This window comes from Somniosus microcephalus, chromosome 5 (genome assembly GCF_052327205.1).
Source record: "Somniosus microcephalus isolate GS21.2 chromosome 5, FLI_Smic_1.0, whole genome shotgun sequence".
Lineage (NCBI taxonomy): Eukaryota > Metazoa > Chordata > Chondrichthyes > Squaliformes > Somniosidae > Somniosus > Somniosus microcephalus.
Window position 1 is genome coordinate 136,916,003 of NC_140991.1, and position 20,376 is coordinate 136,936,378.

At 45.0% G+C, this 20,376-nt stretch overlaps 1 protein-coding gene across 2 annotated transcripts in view; it reads left to right on the plus strand.

Annotated features, from left to right (window-relative positions):
- vps50 (VPS50 EARP/GARPII complex subunit) overlaps positions 1–20,376 on the plus strand; it is a 317,917-nt gene that overhangs the window by 60,427 nt on the left and 237,114 nt on the right. For both annotated transcript variants that reach the window (XM_085988277.1, XM_085988278.1), the window contains exons 5-6: positions 339–392; positions 18,614–18,684. In XM_085988277.1, the coding sequence (XP_085844403.1) occupies positions 339–392; positions 18,614–18,684 (125 nt within the window). The remainder of the gene's footprint in view (positions 1–338; positions 393–18,613; positions 18,685–20,376) is intronic.

Here is a 20,376-nt window from a genome sequence, read left to right on the forward strand (position 1 = left end):
CCAGTAGGTAGAAAATGGATTACATAATTTTATCGTTTTTATTAGATAGCTAAATAGGAAGCTATTAAATGAGATTTTGATTATATTGCACATTTTATTACCTTCCTAGTCCATGTTAGTTTCTATATTAATTGCATAGCTTGTATTTATTTACAAACTGAAATCTAACACATTAGGAACATGAAAGTTTACATTTTAGTAACATTTTCATTATTAAAAGTATTGAAGTTGTGCAACGGGAAAGGTTTTATTTTGAGTAATGAATAATTCTAATATCTACAGTGTAGACAATATTAATGTGAGAATCTCTAAAACTGAATCTTTGCTTTTCGTTACAGGTGTCAAAGAAAGTAGCCGATTTAATCCTTGAAAAACAAGCTGCATATGTAAAGGTAAGGGACCACAAGATAACCAGTGAATAATTATTTTTAATCAACCCAAAACTTGGTTGAGAGGAAAAATGAACTTGTGTGGAAATTACTCCAATCAAGTGATTCGAGCAACCATTATCGCTTAGAAACCAACATTTTCACTGACTGTGGGACTTTTTATGTAAAATTTCAGTACACAGGAGGTAAGTCACATTGCACATAAGGATAGAAATTTGTTCCAGAATTTTCTTCAACCGAGCTGCATTGAAGTGGGGAAGCTATGCATCTTTTCACAAAGGGAATGGATGGTTTCCTTGGACTGAACTTTAGCAACATCTAGCAGCTGGTTTCAGAGCCTCGTTGGAATATTCTGGGAACAGAGCAAGGACTGAATACAACCGGGGGTATAAGTTTGCTGGTAACATTATCTTTTAAAAAGCTCATTTATTACTAATCGAAGTTAGATTGAGTTTGTAAATAACTTCAGCTCATCTAAACCAAGCTGGTGATAGGAGCGCTACAGTTGGCTTCAAAGAGAACAGCTGGTCACCGTTCCTATTCCTGATTGTTATCTACTGATCCTCCTGCTATAAAGATGTGGTCATCGGGTGAGAACAGGATTTATCTTGGCTGTAATGCAGCTGACTAGCCTACTGTCAGCCTAGGCTTATGTGTGGAAAAATGGTTGCTTGGGTGAGTTGTGGAGCTCACCGAACTGTATCTCAGCAAAAGTCACCACCCTCAGGAGAGGGAAAGCAGAAGATTTGCAGAAGGGGTTCAAGTTTCTAAGTGCATTATTGCTTTCCCTCCTGTCATTCTTTAATATTCTCCTGAAGGCACTGACTCTTTGCTAAAGTAAGGTACTATGGTGGTGTTCACTCTCTGGTACTTCCTCAAATGGTCATTAAAAGAATCCTGCTTATTTGAGATGTTCCCTATACAGGAAACTTTGGTTTATCCGGAGGTTGTATGTTCGGAAACCTCGATCTAACGGCAGAAATCAGCAGCCGTTTTGGTTAGGTTTTTGTTCTTCTAGCATTTTTTTAAAATTTTTTTAAATTTTTTTTTTATAACAGTCAGGCTCTGGAAAGCGCCTCTGTAGCTTAGCAACAGCTTCAGAGACGCTTCCAAGGTACAGGCCGAGTGTTTACAAGCTGTTGCTAAGCAACAGTGTTTGTTGTCCGATACGGAGATGAAAACCTCCGTATCCTTCAACATTAGCGCTGGTCTATCCGGAAGTTTTGATAGATTGGCAGCAGCTCGGTGCCGGATATCACGAAGTTTCCTGTAATTGAACAGCTTGCCAACACTCACTGTGAACCTCGACAGTGGCTGTTGGCAAACGATTCAATTGTAAGTGACATCCCAAGCAAGCGCGATTTTTTCTTCACTAGAAGTCTATACGTGCACTTCTAGCATTGGATAGGGATCTGAAGTAGGCATTTATTTCTCCTCTCTTAACTCGGTAACATTGAGACTAATTGTAGTGATTCTGTTGCAGCCTCTGCTCAGATCAGCAGGCTTAGCATGTCAGAATGAACTTGGATCATTACTGGTCCCTATGGCTTAACTTCTTATTGGATTAACCTGATCAACCATCAGGGAGTCTAATCAGCACTATTAAAATGGTATCAAAATTGAAATACTTGACTTATAATTTGCACCAGTTCCTCCTTTAAATATTGCAAAAAAATGTAACAATATGCTATTAATTCGTGTAATGGCCATGTGGCCAATAAAGCATGAAACTGATCCACTTTGAAAATGCTGTTGTGGAGGAAAAATAAGATCAAGGGGGAAAAATTCAGTATCGCCCCATTTGGGGAGCCATTATCGGCCTTGCGCAAAGTTTAGCGCCTGGCGCTAATTATCGCCTCCGACGGCAAACTTGGCTTTTACCACCCCTGGAGGTGATTGGAGTGCTAAATCAGGTGCTTCACACCTGTCTTAAGGCACAAAGGCCGAGGAGCGAGGCATTACCTCAGAGCGCTGGCGAAGCTCATGTGATGCCAGTCAGCAATGGAACACAGACACACTGGCGCCGGCCAGTTCTTAAAGGGGAGTTCTGACGAAAGGTCATCGACCTGAAACGTTAACTCTGTTTCTCTCTTCACAGATGCTGCTTGACCTGCTGAGTTTCTCCAGCATTTTTCTGTTTTTATCTTAAAGGGGAGAGTTGAATTTGCTCTCCATCCACATCCTGCTCATTGCAGCCTTGAATCTCGGCCTGGAGAGACCTGTACATCAAATCTGCTGGAAAGAACAATGGAGAGACCTAGGGAAAGAGCTCAGCATGCAGCCCCCACAGTCTCTTCTAAATCGATACAAGGAAGGGCAAATCAAAATGAACCTGCAAAGTGCTGCCCAGTACCCAAAACTCTTTCACATAGCGTTGAATCTCTTCAGAAGTCTCTCTCTCTCTCTCTCTCTCAGAATGCATGGTGCAAAAATGTTACCAACAAAAAAAGGCAGGAAGCGGTCGCCTTTAAATAGCGCTCCCCCAGTCCCTTTGACTGCAAAACGCTCCCCTCAACCTGTCGTTGCTAGCGGCAGGTGGTATGGCAGGGAGCGCCACTCAATATCCAGGGCACTACCGGGGCGTTGCGCACTCGACTGACTTCACGATCTGCCGGCGCAGGAGATCGTGGTGGTAGTGTTTAGCGCCGCCGCAAAATGTCTAGTTAATTTCGCGAGCAGCGCAAACATCGCCGCGCCCGGGCGCTAGTTGCTTTGTGCCGCATTAGCGCCCTCTTAAGGCGCTAACGGGAGGCGCAAACCAACTGAATTTTTCCCCCTAAGTATCGGGCTGTTTTGTGGTGGGCTACAGAATGACAGTTGTAGTGGCTTCGAATATAATGACCCAGATTTTGCTGCAGCAGGGCGTTGAACACCGTCTCCCATTAGTTAGACTTGGCCTTGCACATTTAGGTGTCAAAATACTGAAAGTGCGAGTTGATAATGTCGCAACGGGAGAAACAGGGCATCTGGGACCGGAGTGCGCAGGGTAAGCAACTCCTTAACCAATCAGATTGAAGGATTGTGAAATTAACAGCGCAAGGACTGAGAGGGAAGTGTAAATTAGAGTGGGTGAATTCAATGTCAAATCAGGTACAGAAAGAGAAAGAAAGATTGAATTAAGGGAGATAAAAAAGAGACAGAAAGGAAAAGTAAAACTTAATTTTAAAATTTAAATTTTACATTTTTATATTCTCCTACATAGAACAATGAATACCTGAAGGAATGAGATTCCACATTGTAATAGTTAATTTTCAGTGCCAGAGAGGTTGATTGGCAATCATTAACATTTATCACATTGTTAAAAGAGTACTTGGACTTAAAATGACGAGGTTTAAAAGTCTGTGGTGAGTTTAGTTTGTATCTACCATGCAAATACAGCAACTTTATGCCATTCAATGCATTTCAATGGTGAGGCAGACAAATGCTGTTTTCGCGAAGCTAACAGCGAAGTGTTACAACTCGGACAGCAACTTTTGGATATTCGCGTTCTACTGCGGCTCTGCCCCAGTCTAAAGTTACTGTACCATTTACGCATAAATAATTGCAAGCGTCATTAGCCTCGCTGTTATTTTAAAGACAAATTCTGACCAAATATATAGCACCTTGAGATCTAGAGCAGGGGTGCTCATATTACACCTTTGGGTCATATCCAGTCTGCATGCTCCAGCAATCTGACTCCGAGGCAACTTAATTCTATTTATTCTTGTATTTCTTATTCACTGGTGTGTTCTGTTTGAATTTCATGTTCCTAAATATTTCAAAAGTGCTAGACTTAGTGTTGTTGCCTCATTAGTGGATAAATCCTAAATGAAAACACCTAGTCTGTTAATATTCAGAGCATAGGATATATGAAAATAAATGGGAATATTGACTACAACTACATATGTGGCATGGAAGGCTCCATGGTATACACCTAAGTGGCTCATAAAGACAAAAGACTTCGATATTTCTGATCTAGAGAGTGGAAGGAGAGAAAATACTAAATCTTACCAAAAAGGCTGTTTGTAAGATAAAATGTAGTTAAAATGATTTCTGCTACTTTGCTTAACTTCTAAAACTTAAAAATTCAGATTGACTGTGTGTCTTGTTGGACTTGTTTAAGAGATATACTTATAAATCTTCAAGAAGTAGAAATTAGCAATAACCTAAAATTGACAGTACAGGAAACTCTCTTTTAACCAGCACCTAAATAACCGGAAATCTCTGTTAACCGGCAAATTACAGGAGTAGGTTCAGGTAAGTTTTACTTCATATTAGTGGCAGTTCCTGGATCTGTGGCTGTGTAACTGGGGTTTGTGCACTTGTTGCTAAGCAACAGGGACGCTTGGTCTGTGGCCGGAGTTCCTGCACATGTTGCTAAGCAACGGGGAAGCCTGGATTTGTTGCTGTGTACGGAGCTCTCGTACCTTTTAAACTATACCTCTCTGTAATCCGGACTTTTTGATAAACTGGCACCACGCCGGTCCCGTTGGTGCCGGATAATAGAGTTTCCTGTAACACCTTTATAATCAAAGCTAAGATTCTTAACACAAATGCATATAAATAGAGAATCCTTCAGGAGAAATACCTTCTTATTGATAAATATTGGGAAAACCGATGCCATTGTCTTCGGTCACCGCCACAAACTCCGTCCCCTGGCCACCGACTCCATCCATCTCCCTGGCAACTGTCTGAGGCTGAACCAGACTGTCCCCAACCTTGGTGTTGTATTTGACCCAGAGATGGGCTTCCGACCACATATTTGCTCCATCACCAAGACCGCCTACTTCCACCTTCGTAAAATTACCCAACTCCGCCCATGCCTCACTTGATCTGCTGCTGAAACCCTCATTTGTTACCTCTAGATTTGACAATTCCAATGTTCTCCTGGCTGGCCCTCCCATCTTCCGCCCTCCATAAACTTGAGTTCATCCAAAACTCTGCTGTCAGTATCCTAATTCGCACCAAGTCCGGTTTACCCATCACCCCTATGCTCGCTGACCCACATTGGCTCCAGGTCCAGCAACATCTCAATTTAAAAATTCTCATCCTTGTTTTCAACTCTCCATAGCCTAGCTCCTCTCTGTCTCTGTAACCTCCCCCAGCCCTCTTGAGTTCTCTGCACACCTCCAATTCTGGCTTCTTGCGCATCCCCTGTTTTAAATCGCTCAACCGTTGGCGGCCGTGCTATTAGCTGCCTAGCCTCTTGGCTCTGGAATTCCCCTCTCTAAACCTTTCGACCTCTTTCTCCTCCTTTAAGATGCTCTTTAAAACTTACCTCTTTGACCAAGCTTTTGGTCATCTGTTCTAAGATCTTCTGTCACTCGGTGGCATTTTATTTGATAACGCTTCTGTGAAGCACCTTGGGACGTTTTACAATGTTAAAGGCGCTATATAAATGCAAATTGTTGTTGATTGCCCAGGATTCTATCAGATAAAGTAAGTTGAGGGCAGCACTAAATTATTTTTATTCATATATTTACCAATCCCTACTGACTGTGCTAACATTGAAGTGTCAACCTTGGAACAGCTTAGAATTGCAATTTGAAACTGAAGTATTTCACAAATTTTCACAAATAGATTTTAAGAAGTTGACTCTGGAAGTGATTTTAACCCTACTTGCTGAACAGAAACCTGCCGGGTGGGCAGTTAAAATCTCCCTGGCTCTTAACTGTCTGAAAGCCACCATGATCGCAACATCTGCAATTTTAACCTGCTCTCTCAGGCCTGAGCGGGGAATCCACCGGGAGTTAAAATCCAGGCCTATGTCACTCGGGGTGAAATTAGTCTTTGGCGGTGGTGCAAAATGAGTGATAGTGAATCAAAAACCTCTCTGACACCCCGTCTGACTTTTGTTCTACTCTTGCAATCTACTTTAAAGTAATATTCTAGATTTATCTTTCCCACACATTTAACTATCTTGTATACCTCTATGTATACAAGATGTTTATATGAATTGTATATCATCTTCGGTTCCGAAGGACTGCCTAAGAAGAGATGATGAATTGTATACTGCTGTTTTGGCAATGTAGTTCAATATTCTATTGGGTTTGTTGATAAGTATATGGTTCCAGTTGCAATAACTGAAGTTATTCAACTAAGTACACAGTTCTTGTGCCATGATTGAAGTAATCCTTTCTGCACTGCCTCTGGGAATATCTTTATAAAAACTTGTTCGATATGCTTTTAGCAGCCATATTGGTTTTTCTTTCAGCCTCCACAACTTCTCTTTCTTTCTTTTCACTGTTGTCTGCTCCTATTTACATTTTTTATTTCCCATTCCTTCAGGCATTTCTCTTCCATTATTAATTTCCAGCTAGGCTGGTCTACCCTGTGGAGTACATACACCCATTGCGCTTCTCCCCTGCTGAATACCAGTTTGCACTGCATTTCTACCCTGCTCGCTGCACTTCACTCCTGCTAGTTCCGACTTTCACTGCTTTTCTACTGTATTACAGCACGGTGGCATAGTGGTTAGCACTGTTGCCTCACCGCGCCAGAGACCCGGGTTCGAATCCGGCCTCGGGCGACTGTCTGTGTGGAGTTAGCACATTCTCCCCGTGTTTGCGTGGGTTTTCTCCGGGTGCTCTGGTTTCCTCCCACAGTCCAAAGATGTGCGGGTTAGGTTGATTGGCTATGATAAATTGACCCTTAGTGTTAGGGGGATTAAATACGTGGGGTTACAGGGATAGGATGGGATATGTGTTGGTGTAGGGGTTACGGGGATCGGGTGGGATATGTGTCGGTGCAGGCTCGATGGGCCGAAATGGCCTCTATCTGCATTGTGGGGTTTCTGGTTTCTGGTTTCTTTCTGGAAATTAAAGCAAAACAAACTAAACTTAACCACTAAGACAAAAGTCTCCAATAATGTTGCATAAAACCAATGAAGAATAAAGTAACATGTTTAAAAATCATTACATTGGGGGCAAAAGATAAAGAAAACCACAAAGCAGAGACACAAAGAATGTTGCTTATAACGAAATCAATTTTCCTAGATTCACAATGGTTACAGCACAGAAAGAGGCTATTTGGTCCATCGAGCCCGTGCTGGCTCTCTGCAAGAGCACTTCAGCTAGTCCCACTCCCCTGCTAGTCCCGCTCCCCTGTCCTTTCCCTGTAGTCCTGCAATTTTTTCCCCGTCAGGTACTTATCCAATTCCCTTTTGAAAGCCACGATTGAATCTGCCTCCACCATCCTTTTAGGCAGTGCATTCCAGATCATAACCACTCGCTGCGTAAAAAAAAGTTTTTCCTCATGTCGCCTTTGGTTCTTCTGCCAATCACCTTAAATCTGTGTCCTCTGGTTCTCGACCCTTCCGCCAATGGGAAAAGTTTCTCTCTATCTACTCTGTCCAGACCCCTCATGATTTTGAACACCTCTATCAAATCGCCTCTCGATCTTCTCTGCTCTGAGGAGAACAACCCTAGCTTCTCCAGTCTATCCACGTAACTGAAGTCTCTCATCCCTGGAACCATTCTTGTAAATCTTTTCTGCACATGAGGTGCGTCGGATTCCATTTTAGTAAAGATGTTAGCACGTGCGCAGTTAACGTCTGCCGGAAGTATGCAGAGCAGGCATATCATGACGCCAATCAGCATGCAGTGCTGATTTGATGCCAGCGTTGTCATTTTGGAGCTCCACACTCCAGCCATTGGAAACAGTTTCTCTTTATTTACTCTACCTAAAACCCTTCATGATTTTGAACACTTCTATCAAATCTCTTATCCTTCTCTGCTCCAAGAAGAACAACCCCAGCTTCTCCAGTCTATCCATGTAACTGTAATTCCTCATCCCTGGAACCATTCTTGTAAATCTTTTCTGCACCCTCTCTAAGGCCTTCACATCCTTCCTAAAGTGCGGTGCCCAGAATTGGACACAATACTCAAGTTGAGGTTAGACCAGTGACTTATGAAGGTTCATCATAACTACCTTGCTTTTGTACTCTATGCCTCTATTTATAAAGCCCAGGATTCCGTATGCTTTTTTTTTTTTAACCACTTTTTCAACCTTTCCTGCACCCCCTTTAGAATTGTACCCTTTACTTTATATTGCTTCTCCTCATTCTTCCTACCAAAATGTATCACTTTGCACTTTTCTGCATTAAATTTCATCTGTCACGTGTCCGCCTATTCCATCAGTCTGTCTATGTCCTTTTGAAGTCTATCACTATCCTCCTCACTGTTCACTATACTGGTCATCTGCAAATTTTGAAGTTGTGCCCTGTACACCAAAGTCCAAGTCATTAATATCAAGAAAAGCAGTGGTCCTAGTACCGATCCCTGAGGAACACCACTATACCTTCCTCCAGTCTGAAAAACAACCGTTCACCTCTACTCTGTTTCTGGTCACTTTGCCAATTTCGTATCCATGCTGCCACTGTTCTTTTTATTCCATGGGATTCAACTTTGCTGGCAAGCCTATTATGTGGCACTTTATCAAACGCCTTCTGGAAGTCCATGTACACCACGTCAACTGCATTGCCCTCATCAACCCTATCTGTTACCTCATCAAAAAACTCAACCAAGTTAGTTAAACACAATTTGCCTTTAACAAATTCGTACTGGCTTTCCTTAATTAAGCCACACTTGTCCAAGTGACTGTAAATGTTGTCCCTAATTATCATTTCTAAAGGCTTCCCCACCACCGAGGTTAAACTGACTGGCCTGTGCTTGCTGGGTTTATCCTTGCACCCTTTTTTGAACAAGGGGGTAACATTTGCAATTCTCCAGTTCTCTGGCAGCAACCCTATATCTAAGGAGGATTGGAAGATTATGGCCAGTACCTCCGCAATTTCTACCTTTTACTTCCCTCGGCATTATAGGATGCATCCCATCCGGTCCTCGTGACTTATCTACTTTAAGTACAGCCAACCTTTCTAGTACCTCTTTATCAAATACAGGAAACTTCACGATCGACGGGACCGGCGTGATGCCGATCTATGAAAACTTCCGGACAGACCAGCGCTAATGTTGAAGGATACGGAGGTTTTCATCTCCGTATCTGACAACAAACACTGTTGCTTAGCAACAGCTTGTAAACAGTCAGCCCGTACCTTGGAAGCGTCTCTGTAGCTTAGCAACAGCTTCAGAGAGGCTTTCCAGAGACTGACTGTTTTTTAAAAAAAAAAAAAAAAAAAAAAAATGCTAGGAGAAGAAAAAAAAAGAAAAAAAAACTAACAAAACAGCTGCTGATTTCTGCCGTTAGATCGAGGTTTCCGGGCATACAACTTCCGGATAAACCAAAGTTTCCTGTAATAGCCCATCCAGTATCTCAACCACCTCCTCTTTCACTATGACTTCGGCAGCATCTTCCTTGGTAAAGACAGATGCAAAGTACTCATTTAGTACCTCAGCCATGCCCTCTGCCTCCATGTGTAGGTCTCCTTTTTGGTCCCTATTTGGCTCCACCCCTCCTCCTACTACTCGTTTACATGCCTATAGAAGACTTCTGGATTCCCTTTTATGTTAGCTGCCAGTCTATTCTCATACTCTCTCTCTGCCCCTCTTATTTCCTTTTTCACTTCTCCTTTGAACTTTCTATAGTCAGCCTGGTTCTCACATGTCCTCACTTTTTCCACAGCAATGCCACAGGAGATCTACTGGTTATAAGCTGAATTGGTGTGGGAATTGTTCAATCTATGTGTATATACAAATATTTACCTAGTTTGATAAGAATAAAAGTGGGCGGTATTTTTTGTCATCTTGTGAATTTAATCGTGACAACCGTTTTCTACCATGTAGCCATTTTTCAATTAGTCTTGAAAAAAGGTTTAACCCAAGAGTATAATGGATACTGAGGCAGAGGATACAAAGATGTAATTGAAATCGTGTTCTATGATGCCAAACAATAAGAGCAAAGTGTGGCGGAACCACCAGAGGATTACGGACAATTGTATATAATTCCTTTTACAGCAATGTGGTACAGCTGGGGGCTGCACCTTTAATGTATCTGTTAACTCTACTAGGGCTTCTTTCCTGTACTCCGCGTGATGACGTCATGCCGTCCGTCATGTGTGATCTCAACGGTGGGAAGAACGTGATGACGTCAGAGCTCGGAACCTTCTAGCAGTTGAGCTCGGAACCTGCTAGCAGTTGAGCTCGGAACCTTCTAACAGTTTCCAGAGAGGCTTTCAAGCAGACCAGACCTATTTGCATTGTATCCTACAGTTTCCTGTACAGCTTCGTTTGTTCATTAAATTTTATTGTTTTTGTTTTTCTGAGTCGATCTCAATTCTTCAGCGAGGAACCCCAGTTCCTACATTGGTGACCCCGATTTCTTCGAACAATTTTCGTTGAAGTTACATCATGGACAGGAATGCCGTCGCCCTCAAACTGCTGCAATTTTGGGAGCAACAACCGGCCGCGTGGTTTTTCCAGGCGGAAGCCCAATTTGCAATCCGGGGAGTAGCAGCGGATTCGACCCGTTATTATTACGTGGTCTCCGCCCTGGACAGCGCCACGGCCTCGAGGGTCGTCAGCCTCCTCGAGAGTCCACCGAACGATGGCAAGTACGAAGCTCTAAAAGCACGTTTACTGCAGATTTTCGGTCTGTCCAAGTCGGCGTGCGCTCGCAGACTTATCTCCATGCCCGGCCTCGGGGACTCAAAACCCTCAGAGCTCATGAGCCAAATGCTCACGCTTTTGGGCTCTGAATCACAATGTTTTCTGTTCCGCGAGCTGTTTCTCTGTCAACTACCAGAGCCAGTACAGACGGCCTTGGCCAATTCTGCAATCACGGATTGTGCTGAACTCGTCGCGGAAGCGGATAAAATATTCACCAACTCACAACAATCTTGTGCAGCCACGAGGCGCCCATCCCCCACGAGCGAATCCGACGACGACTCCTGCAGGCTAGTGTGCATACCACGCTCGTTTCGGCGCGAAGGCCAGAAATTGCCGTCCGCCCTGCAGTTTCTCACCAAAAAAAAAACCTACCTCAAACCAGCGGTTTCTGAGAAGATCAATAAGGCCTAAGGGACGCGCCGGAGTTGGGATGGCCGTCGGGTCCGCAGGGAAACTCCTATACATTACAGACTCCCTGTCAGGGCGACGTTTTCTCTGTGATACTGGCTCCCAGTGCAGTATCCTACCAGCGTCGAAGCTAGATCTTCAATCCGGCGGTCAAGGTCCCCCCCTCGAGGCAGCCAATGGTGTGGCCATTCGCACGTTCGGAAAGCGTAGGGTCCAGTTGAGTTTTGGCGGCCAATGTTTTGTTTGGGAGTTCATCACGGCGAAAGTCTCACAGGCCATCCTGGGGGCAGATTTCTTCTGCGCAAATGGGTTTCTCGTCGACGTCCGACACTGCCGGCTAATCAGTGCCTCCACTTTTCACTCGGTCCCCTGCCACTGAAACACCGCGATGTCTTGGTCAGTTGCTTGTGCAGTCCCATCTCCAAATGAGTTCTCGTGTCTTCTCAGTGAGTTCCCTGAGCTCACCAGATCCACATTTTCTTCAGTCGCGAGGTACGGTGTGGCGCACCACATTACCACGACAGGATCCCCCGTTTATGCGAGAGCTCGAAGGCTGGAACCCGGTAAGCGCGCGGTCGCCAAGGCGGAGTTCCATACAATGGAACGCCTGAGTATTATTCGACATTGGAATAGTCCTTGGTCCTCGCCATTACACATTATTCCTAAGCCGGGCGGCGACCATGCGGCGACTCAGACGCCTGAATGAGGCTACCACACCGGATCGGTACCCAATTCCTCACATTCAGGATTTTTCAGCCCATCTGGCAGGGAATTCCATCTTTCCAAAGTAGACCTCGTCCGAGGCTATCATCAAGTGCCCGTGCATCCTTGGGACGTCCCCAAAACTGCCGTCATCGCACCTTTCGGGCTCTTTGAGTTCCTTCGTATGCCGTTTGGGCTGAAGAATGCAGCACAAGCCTTCCAACGTCTCATGGATTCCGTGTTGCGCGATCTGCCGTTCATTTTCGTCTACCTAGACGACATCCTTATTGCCAGTAACAGCACGAAAGAACACATTACGCACTTGCGTACCCTTTTTTCTTGTCTCAGCCAACATGGCCTTATTATCAACCCGGCCAAGTGCCAGTTTGGGTTGTACAGCATTGATTTCTTGGGGAATCACCTCAGAAGGCGCCGTCCCACTGGCCACAAAGGTGGAAGCAGTCACCTCGTTCCCTCTTCCTCAGACTGTCGGGGCCCTCCAGGAATTTCTGGGAATGGTCAATTTTTATCATCGGTTCGTCCCCAAGGCGGCATTGTTGATGCAACCTTTGTACGAGGCCCTCGGAGGTAAATCGGGCAAAGACCCGATCGATTGAACACCCCAGATGGACCAGGCTTTCCTCGACACTAAGAACGCTTTGGCTGCTGCGATAATGTTGGCACATCCCCTTCCGGGCGCAACCATTGCCCTTACCACCGATGCATCTGATTATGCCATCAGGGCAGTACAGGAGCAGTAGGTCGACGGCACATGGCAACCACTGACTTTCTTCAGCTGCCAATTGCGGAAGAACGAACGCAAGTATAGTACTTTTGATAGGGAGTTGTTGGCATTGCTTCTGGCCATCCACCATTTTCGCTCCCTACTGGAAGGACGCCCATTCACGGCTTTTGTAGACCACAAGCCACTTACTTTTGCGATGGCCAAGACAGCGGAACTATGGTCGGCACGGCAACGACGTCATCTTACGTACATATCTGAATTTACAACCGACATACAACATGTCTTGGGCAAAGACAACCTGGTGGCGGATTGTGTCTCCCGTGCCCAGCTCCCCGCAGTACACCTGGGAGTTGACTATGTTGGTTTGGCAAAAGAACAGAAGGCAGACCTTGAAGTGCAGGCATACCGGACCGCACCTTCCAGTTTACAAGTGGCTGATGTCAGTTTCCAGGCCGCAGGGACCACTCCTGTGTGACATCTCGATGGGCGTCCCATGTCCAATCGTTCCAGTCAAATGGCGCAGGAGAATTTTCGACACTATCCACAGGTCGTCACACCCTGGCATGAGAGCGTCACAACGACTCATGGCAAAGAAATTTGTCTGGAAGGGCATGCATCTCGACGTCCGTGACTGGACCAATACCTGTGTGAGTTGCCAGAAGTCCAAGATACAACGCCATGTTAAAGCCCCAGTTGCCACTTTTCCGGTTCCGGAGCGTCGATTCGACCATGTGCACGTGGACCTGGTTGGTCCTCTCCCTTCCTCTTGCGGGTGCACTCACCACCTCACCGTGGTAGACCGCACCACTAGGTGGCCAGAGGCAATTCCTTTGGTTGCCACCACAGCGGCAGACGTCTCCAGAGCCTTCATCTCGTCGTGGGTAGCTCGGTTTGGGGTACCAGCTGACATCTCCTCCGACCGGGGTCCTCAATTTATCTCCGAGCTTTGGAACGCCGTAGCTCAAGGTTTGGGCACCAAGCTTCATCGTACCACCGCCTACCATCCACAGGCGAACGGTCTGTGAAAGATTCCACAGGTCCCTTAAAGCCGCACTGCGTGCTAGTCTCCGTGGGCCTAGTTGGGTGGACAGGCTGCCTTGGGTGCTGCTAGGTCTTCGCACGGCGCCTAAGGACGACCTGCATTATTCTTCAGAGCTGGTTTACGGCCAACCACTCAGAGTGCCTGGCGTTTTTCTTCCTCCTCACACGGAACCTGGGTCCCCAGCTCAGGCAGCTCCTCAGCCACCAGGAGGAAGCGGCTAGGAATTTCATCCCAGTGCCTACGTCGCATCATGACCTGCAGCGCTCCCATGTCCCGGTGGATCTTAAGAGCGCAGAATACGTGTTCATTCGGCAGGATGCTCGCAAAAACCCGCTCAAACCGCCTTACACAAGTCCGTTCCGCGACAAGTCCTTCACAGTCGACGTCAGCGGTAAGCCTGACCACATCTCCATCGACCGGTTGAAACCGGCGCATCTGGATCTGAGCGAACCAGTCGTCACCGCTCAGCCGCCTCGTCGTGGTCGTCCACCGTCGACTGCCGGTCCAGTACAGCCACAGTCATCAGCCGAGTTGCCAGTGCCCGCCTCACCGGGTCGACCACAGCCGGCCTCCTCTTCGCCTGCGGCGTCATCCCAACCACAGCCAATGGCCAGTTTGTCTTCTAGTGCTCCGTTCCAGCTGCCGGGGTATCGTAGTCGGTCGGACAGACTCGTCAGACCCCCTTCTCACCTTACCTTCTCTGTTAAAAGCAATTCTGGGGGGGCGCATGTGGTGGAACCACCAGAGGATTACGGACAATTGTATATAATTCCTTTTACAGCAATGTAGTACAGCTGGTGGCTGCACCGTTAATGTATCTGTTAACTGTACTAGGGCTTCTTTCCTGTACTCCGCGTGATGACGTCATGCCGTCCGTCACGTGATCTCAACGGCAGGAAGAACGTGATGACGTCATGAAGTCAGAGCTCGGAACCTGCTAGCAGTTGAGCTCGGAACCTGCTAGCAGTTGAGCTCGGAACCTGCTAGCAGTTGAGCTCGGAACCTGCTAGCAGTTGAGCTCGGAACCTGCTAGCAGTTGAGCTCGGAACCTGCTAGCAGTTTCCAGAGAGGCTTTCAAGCAGACCAGACCTATTTGCATTGTATCCTACAGTTTCCTGTACAGCTTCGTTTGTTCATTAAATTTTATTGTTTTTGATTTTCTGAGTCGATCTCAATTCTTCGGCTAGGAACCCCAGTTCTTACAAAAGCATAAATTGTTCAGGAGCATCAGCATAATCCAAAGACTTCATTGCAGGTTTTAATTTACTCAGGTAAATATTTTTAATTCACAAAGGGAAATAAAGGACTATTAACTTATTCTATCTTCCGATTAGGCACTCTGCAGCCTTCCGGACTCAATATTGAGTTCAACAATTTCAGATCATAACCTCGGCCCCTATTTCATTTTTTCTTGTAATTTTTCCACTCCTTTCCCCCCCCCCCCCCACCTTTTCCTTTTGTTTCTCTCTCACACCTGGCAGCTATCTTTTGCCCTGCCAGTACACTTTACACCTAATCTCAGCCTATTACCATCTCGTCTAGCTTCTAATACCTTTTATTGTCTCTTTTTTACTTCTTTTGTTTCTTTTATTCTTTTGTCCGATCGCAGCCCTGCCTCCGATCTATCTTTTCTTTCCAGTTTTGAAGAAGGGTTCGACCCGAAACGTCAACTCAAATTTCTGTCCACGGATGTTGCCTGACCTGCTGAGTTTTTGCAGCATTTTCTGTTGTTATTTTGGATTTCCAACATCCGCAGTATTTTGCTATCCAACTTATTCTAGCTAATTAATTCAGAGGACAAATCCTGTGTGTTTTTTTTACAATGGACTAGATTGGGTTTTGAACGGTTACCAGATGTGCATTTTGGTTATGCAAGTGTTATGCGAAGAAAGGTTTTTTGTTTTAAACTTGTTTTAATGGTGTTTTTTCCTTACAAATCAAGAGGGAATTCTAATATCCCATCTTGTCAGATAAATAATAAGTTTACTCTTTTGAAGGTGCTAAAGACCTGTAATATACCTAATTGTGATTTGAGGGTTACATTCACCAAGCCATCAATTACTAATGATATCATTAGTTTGTTGGGACTAGTATAAATATTAAGGTTTGATTTAATAAAAAGAAACAATCTTTTCAAATTGTCTTGATGCAAAAAGAAAAGCCATGTTTTCTATTTTAATGCCACACAGCTGATTGCAAGTGTGATGTCACTGCTGCTGTAAAATGTCTGGATTATGGTAGTTAGAGCTGTACTGAGAAAGTTCTGACAAATTTTAATACACTGTGTTTAATATGGGATCTTATTCTAATACAGTGCAACAGCATTGGTTTAAGGGTTGGAGAATTTTTTTTAATTTGTTTATGGGGTCTGGGCGTTGCTGGCAAGGCCAGCATTTTTTGCCCATCCCTAATTGCCCTTGAGAAGGTGGTGGTGAGCCGCCACCTTGAACCGCTGCAGTCCATGTGGTGAAGGTACTCCCACAGTGCTGTTAGGTGGGGAGTTCCAGGATTTTGACCCAGCGATGATGAAGGAACGGCGATATACTTCTAAGACAGGATGGTGTGTGACTTGGAGGTGGTGGTGTGCCCATGCACCTGCTGCCCTTGTCCTTCGAGGTGGGGATGAGGTCGCGGGTTTGGAAGGTGCTGCCAAAGAAATCTTGACAAGTTGCTGCAGTGCATCTTGTAGATGGTACACACTGCAGCCACGGTACGCCAGTGGTGGAGGGAGTGAATGTTTAAGGTGGTAGATGGGGTGTCAATCAAGTGGGCTGCTTTGTCCTGGGTGGTGTCGAGCTTCTTGAGTGTTGGCGCTGCACTCATCCAGGCAAGTGGAGAGAATTCCATCACACTCCTTACTTGTGCCTTGTAGATGGTAGAAAGGCTTTGGGGAGTCAAGAGGTGAGACACTTGCCGCAGAATACCTCACCTCTGACCTGCTCTTGTTGCCGCAGTATTTATGTGGCTGGTCCAGTTAAGTTTCTGGTCAGTGGTGACCCGCCAGGATGATGTTGATGGGAGATTCGGCGATGGTAACGCTGTTGAATGTCATGGGGCTGCAGCCTTGTCTTTTGCACTCACGTGCTGGGCTCCACCATCATTGAGGAAGGGGATATTCATGGAGCCTCCTCCTCCCGTTAGTTGTTTAATGGTCCATCCCCATTCACGACTGGATAGCTTTGATCTGATCCGTTGATTGTGGGATCGCTTAGCCCTGTCTATCGCATGCTGTTTCCGCTTTTTAGCATGCATGTAGTCCTGTGTTGCAGTTTCCCCAGATTGGCACCTCATTTTTAGGTACGCCTGTTGTTGCTCCTGGCATGCTCTTCCACACTCCTTATTGAACCAGGGTTGGTCCAGGTAATGGTAGAGTGAGGAATATGCCAGGCTATGAGTTTACAGATTGTGGTGGAATACAATTTGCTGCTGATGGCCCACAGCGCCTCCTGGATGCCTAGTTTTCAGCTGCTAGATCTGTTCTGAATCTATCCCATTTAGCATGGTGGTAGTGCCACACAACACGATGGAGGGTGTCCTCATTGTGAAGACGGGACTTCGTCTCCACAAGGACTGTGCGGAGGCCACTGCTGCCAATACTGTCATGGACAGAGGCATCTGCGACGGGTAGATTGGTGAAGACGAGGTCAAGTAGGTTTTTCCCTCATGTTGGTTCTCTCACCATCTGCCGCAGGCCCAGACTAGCAGCTATGTCCTTCAGGACTCAGCCAGCTCGGTGCTACTGAGCCACTCTTGGTGATGGGCATTGAAGTTCCCCACCCAAAGCACATTCTGTGCCCTTGCTACGCTCAGTGCTTCTTTCAAGTGGTGTTCAACATGGTGGAGTACTGATTCATCAGCTGAAGGAGGGCGGTAATCAGCAGGAGGTTTCCTTGCCCATGCTTGGCCTGAAGCCGTGAGACTTCATGGGGTCCGGAGTCAATGTTGAGGACTCCCAGGGCCACTTCTTCCTGACTCTATGCTGCCACCCCTGGTGGGTCTGTCCTGCCGGTGGAACAGGACATACCCAGGGACGGTGATGGAGGAGTTTGGGACATTGGCTGAAAGGTATGATTCTGTGAGTATGACTGAGTGGCTTGCTAGGGCAGTTAAGAGTCAACCACATTGCTGTGGGTCTGGAGTCACATATAGGCCAGATTTCCTTCCCTAAAGGACATTAGTGAACCAGATGGGTTTTTACGACAATCCAGTAGTTTTATGGTTACCATTACTGATACTAGCTTTTTATTCTGAATTTAAATTCCCCAGGTGCTGTGGTGGGATTTGAACTCCGGTCTCCAGATCATTAGTCCAGGCCTCTGGATTACGAGCCCAGTGGTATTACCACTACACTCCCGTTCCCATTAAACATCTGTGTTATAACATTAGACTCTTTGAACGCTTAATACATTTGAAATTCCTTAGTATGCCATTTTAGCAGAGATATACTGTATTGATATTAGAGCGTAATTTCAAGGCGTTGCATAGATATTGAATACTTTTTAAACTTTAAGGCTGATTGAAAGTTATGCTGTGACATGGCTCACGGGTAATAACATTGATGTGCAGAAAGACTGATGAGATAGTAGAAATGTGAAACTTTTTATATAATGTAAAGTATTGAGAGAATATTGTTGTTATCCAGTATAAAGTTAATATACATTTGTTAGCATGCCTACATATGTGTTCACTTAAAAACAAAGTTACCACTGAAAAGGCAAGGATGCTGCTTTAAAAATATCTAAATCTTTGAAATAAATGTTCCTTTTTTTAAATGTATTTCTTGCAGGAGCTTGAAAGAGTTACGTCATTACAGACCAATCTTCAATTGGCAGCTGTCATATGTACAAATGCCAGAAGGTAAGAGATGTTAATTTCCCAAAAGCCCTTTGTTTGCTAAGAGTTCGATCGTAGGTCTTGAGCAGTTTCAATATCTTTTTGCCACCTCTTCACATACTAGTTTTACTGACAGACTGCTGTGGGTACCAGCTTAATTTAAGAGTGTATTGCCAAAGGGCATCTTTTATGCTTTGCTGGCTTTTTCTGATCAGCTGAAAAAGTTTCAAGGTGTTCAGTCACTCTATCCTTAATTATAGACTCTAGTAATTTCCCAACAACAGATGTTGGGCTAACTGGTGTATAATTCCCTGGGTTTCCTCTCTCACCTTTCTTAAATAGCGGAGTGACATGCGCAATTTTCCAATCTAAGTGAACTTTGGAAGACTATAGTTACGACAACTGCAATGTTCTCTCCTCCTTTTACAACCCTGGGATGAAAACCCCTGGGGATTTGTCACTCCAGTGCCATAATTTTCTTCATTATTTTGCTTACGTTAATTTTGTTGAGTCCCCATCCCTGATTAAATATTAGTTTCCTTGGGATGTCCGGTATGCTTTCCTCTTTCTCTACTGTAAATACTGATGCAAAATAATTACTCAACACGTCTGCCATTTCCTTATTTTCATTTACAATATCATATTACCAGTTTAAGGGGCCCATATAGCTCATGACCACCCTTTTTCCTGATATAATTATAAAATGTTTTTGTTGATTTTGATATCGCTTGCAAGTTTCTTTTCATACTCCCTTTTTTTTTAAACTCTTGCTATCTTTTTGTCACCTTTTGTTCTTTGTTTCTCATCCAGTTGCTTCTCACCTAGTTGCCAGTCTGTGCTAGTTTTTGCATTTTTGTATGCTTTTTCTTTTAGTTTTATCTTGTCCCTTACCTCTCTAGTCATTCATGGCTGGGTTTTTTTTGGCAAGTAGAGCTCTTGGCCATTCGGGGTATAAACTGGTTCTGTATCGCATTAAATTCTTTTTTGAACACCTTCCATTGATCTTCTGTCGTTGTACCCATTTCCCAATTTACTGTGGACAGTCTCTGTTGGGCTAACTGGTGTATAATTCCCTGGGATTCCTCTCTCACCTTTCTTAGCTGTTTCGTGTTTCTCCCTTTCAAACACTACGTTAAACGCGATCATATTATGTTCACTATTAGATAAATGTTCACGCACCGTTAGGTTGTTAACTGAATCTGGCTCGTTACTCATTCCTAAATCTAATAAGGGTTGCCCCTTTGTTGGTTCTCGGACATATTGCAGAAAACTAACCTGAACACTCAAGAAATTCACTACCTTTCTGACATGAGCTAGTCTGCTTTTCCCAATCTGTATGAAAGTTAAAACCCCCCACTAAAACCACTCTGCTTTTACTACATGCTTGTCTAATCTCTGCATTTCTACATTCTACCACTTCACAGCTGCTACCAGGGGGCCTGTACACAAACATAGAAACATAGAAAATAGGAGCAGGAGTAGGCCATTCGGCCCCTCGAGCCTGCTCCGCCATTCAATGAGATCATGGCTGATCATCCAAATTCAGTACCCTGTCCCTGCCTTCTCCCCATATCCCTTGAGCCCTTTAGCCTTAAGAAATATATCCAACTCCTTCTTTAATATATTTAATGAACTGGCCTCCACCGCCCTCTGTGGCAGAGAATTCCACAGGTTCACCACTCTCTGGGTGAAGAAATTCCTCCTCATCTCAGTCCT